The sequence below is a fragment of the Melampsora larici-populina genome (assembly GCF_000204055.1).
Source record: "Melampsora larici-populina 98AG31 unplaced genomic scaffold MELLAscaffold_34, whole genome shotgun sequence".
Classification (NCBI taxonomy): Eukaryota; Fungi; Basidiomycota; class Pucciniomycetes; order Pucciniales; family Melampsoraceae; genus Melampsora; species Melampsora laricis-populina.
This window is the reverse complement of record NW_006768798.1, coordinates 285,841-288,460: the sequence shown is the minus strand read 5'-3', so window position 1 is coordinate 288,460 and position 2,620 is coordinate 285,841. Positions and strand designations below refer to the sequence as shown.

The 2,620-nt window shown below is 38.9% G+C and overlaps 1 protein-coding gene across 1 annotated transcript; it reads right to left on the bottom strand.

Moving 5' to 3' along the window:
- MELLADRAFT_109088 (uncharacterized protein) lies at nt 1–450 on the bottom strand (the record flags this gene model as incomplete). The annotated part of the gene is made up of 1 exon (XM_007412970.1): nt 1–450. The coding sequence occupies one exon, from the start codon at nt 448–450 to the stop codon at nt 1–3; it is 450 nt and encodes a 149-aa protein (XP_007413032.1).
- Nucleotides 451–2,620: the final 2,170 nt, after the last annotated feature.

The following is a 2,620-nucleotide window of genomic DNA, read 5'->3' as shown; positions in this document are numbered from 1 at the left end:
TCAAGTAGGAAATCTAAGACAGAAAGGTGTAGGAAGATCAAGTGATGGGTTCTTTTCATAATTTTCAATTAAATTTAATAGATACTCAGCCATTCCAAGTAATCTTTGATGACTTGAGACGGTTGGTGGAGGATTTGGAGGTTTGAAACTAGCAATTGTTGTTTGTAAACTAAGTTTGAGGTCTGTTGATTGGTTTTTCACTGATAACAAGTATGAAACATGAAATAGATCATAATCTAATTTCACAATTGTGGCTTCCCTCAAACATCTAGTAACCTCTCTGTAGACAAAGTGATCAAATTTAGCATCAGTTTGAACCGAAGCTTCATGTGTAAGATGTGTAGGTGGACTCTTGTAGATATCTAATGGTTTAGTACAATCATAGTCCCTAAGATGAAAGGCACTGAATTGATCACATAAGTTTTCTGAGATTGAAGATGAATCAGACATATTGATTAGATTTAAGAGATGATGATAAGATGATTAGACTAGACAAATTGGGTGGCAGGCGCCGCAGTCATAATATGGGCTCAACTTAACTCAATCTACATAAGCAGGAAAGCTTTGTTAAAATTTGTTTGTAGGTTAATCCAGTAGAATGTATTTCATAACTTAATGGAGATCACTTTATACATTATGAGTAAAACATTAGAAAGCTAGCCCAAGTATATTACACAGTTTAGGCAACCAAAAATAAATTGGTGCAATCTGAGGGAGGGATGATAAATTTTTGTTGCTGGCAGAAAGCAACAGGAAAGGATTGGGGTAGGGTATGGTATGATATGGATGCCATACTGTGTGTGAGTTCTAAAGGTGGCAAGAACCAGGATTGAGAGGAAAAATGGTGGTTTGAAGCAGAGGTAATGTCACATACGCTTGGAGAGGGGTGCACATATCCTTGCCCTAAGCCTAACCCCTAACCCCCCAATGGTTTCAACGTTAGAGTACATGAGGTATTGCTTTGTCTGATTGACAGATACTCATTTTGGGTTGTCCCCCAATATGTGGTACTTTTTTAACTTGAAACATGATCAGCATTCTCACTTCATACAATACTGTTGTCACTATTGTAAGCTTGTAGCTATCATCTCTCCTTCCTCTAATGCCACAACACATACCACTGCAATTACTTTATCTTTCTGTCTATAGAGCAGTATAGCCATTTAGCAGTGGGTGCTACACTGATTACTTGGCACCTGCACTTCAACACTCCTATTATCACCAAATAATTACACTTTTTGGACACCATCCCCCCAAATTATGTATCTCACACTTATACTCAAGCTTATAGAATTTGAGGCCCAGTACAATTTTGCAAAAAAACAAATGTTCTGTAACTCTTCTGACCACTGGCTAGTCAAAATAAAGTCATCTGGCAATAGATTACCCTTACGGTATAGAAAAATTGTGGGTCATGAAAGGCCGTGTTAGGTTGTCAGATTGAGAAGGACTAACACTATGTTAACTGAACTTGTCACAATTTGTGCAAAGAAAGACAGAATCCACAGAGCACCCTTTGATGGAAAGACTATCAATCCATTCCAATGATATCTCTACCGCATGGCTGCTCATAATCTCTCCCTACACTCCCATAAAGCGTTTGGGGTTACCAAAATATTCTTCACATCAAAAAATCCTTGAAAGATTTTGTGAACTAGCAATTTATGGTGGCGGGAACCGCTTCAACGGCTGATGCCGACATGTCACATATAACCCCAAACACTTCAAACCCCCGAGAGCATGACCCAACCACAATTACATACATATACATATATACTCAAACCTCACTTCAGCAGTGGGCACAGCCCTTGGTGACCCCAACCTGACAGAATTCTTTGCAAACAAGATGTCACAAAATTGAGATACACAGTGATATGCTTGGATGTATTTGGTCAATGCAACCAACCCTGTACCAGCAACGCACTGCACCACAACATGCATGTTTTGTGGTGCATTAATCTGCAACACACAACAAAAACCAGCATCACACACTGTGTTGCAGTAAGTACCACATCAATATAAGGTGAGGTCAGGTTACACCCCAAATTGGATGAATTCAAACTTGAAACACTCTAACTCAAATGAAAAATCAATTGATGGCTCTCAACTGACTTACAACAGCAATGCTCATGAAATTCAGTTGGTTTCTTTCCATTTGGTGTGTTTTTTAATTTGTACACATCACTGATCTAGCTCAACATGAATAAATTCAGACTCAAAAACAGATCAAACACAACATTAGTGGTACACAAACATCAAAAACCCGGATGAAAACCCAGATGAAAAAACCCGCATGAACCCATATGAATTTTTGGGTTTTTTATGCCGGTTTTTTCATGCGGGCAGCCCTTTTAGGTTTGAGAACCCCAAACCACTCCCAAACTGCCCCACCATACTCCATGCCTCAATTCTCAGTTTGTAGGAATATCAATAATCACTTGGCACCATTATTGCACTTGTTTCTTCTCAAGTGTCCACCACACCCTCAAATTCACCCACAACACCATTTGAATGACTCAATTTTGAAATTCTGAGTAAAATCAGAACACTGTGACGGCGTCTTACAAGGTTGATTTGGTTTGCTGCATGAGTTTGAACTGTCTATCAACAATGAAAGAGA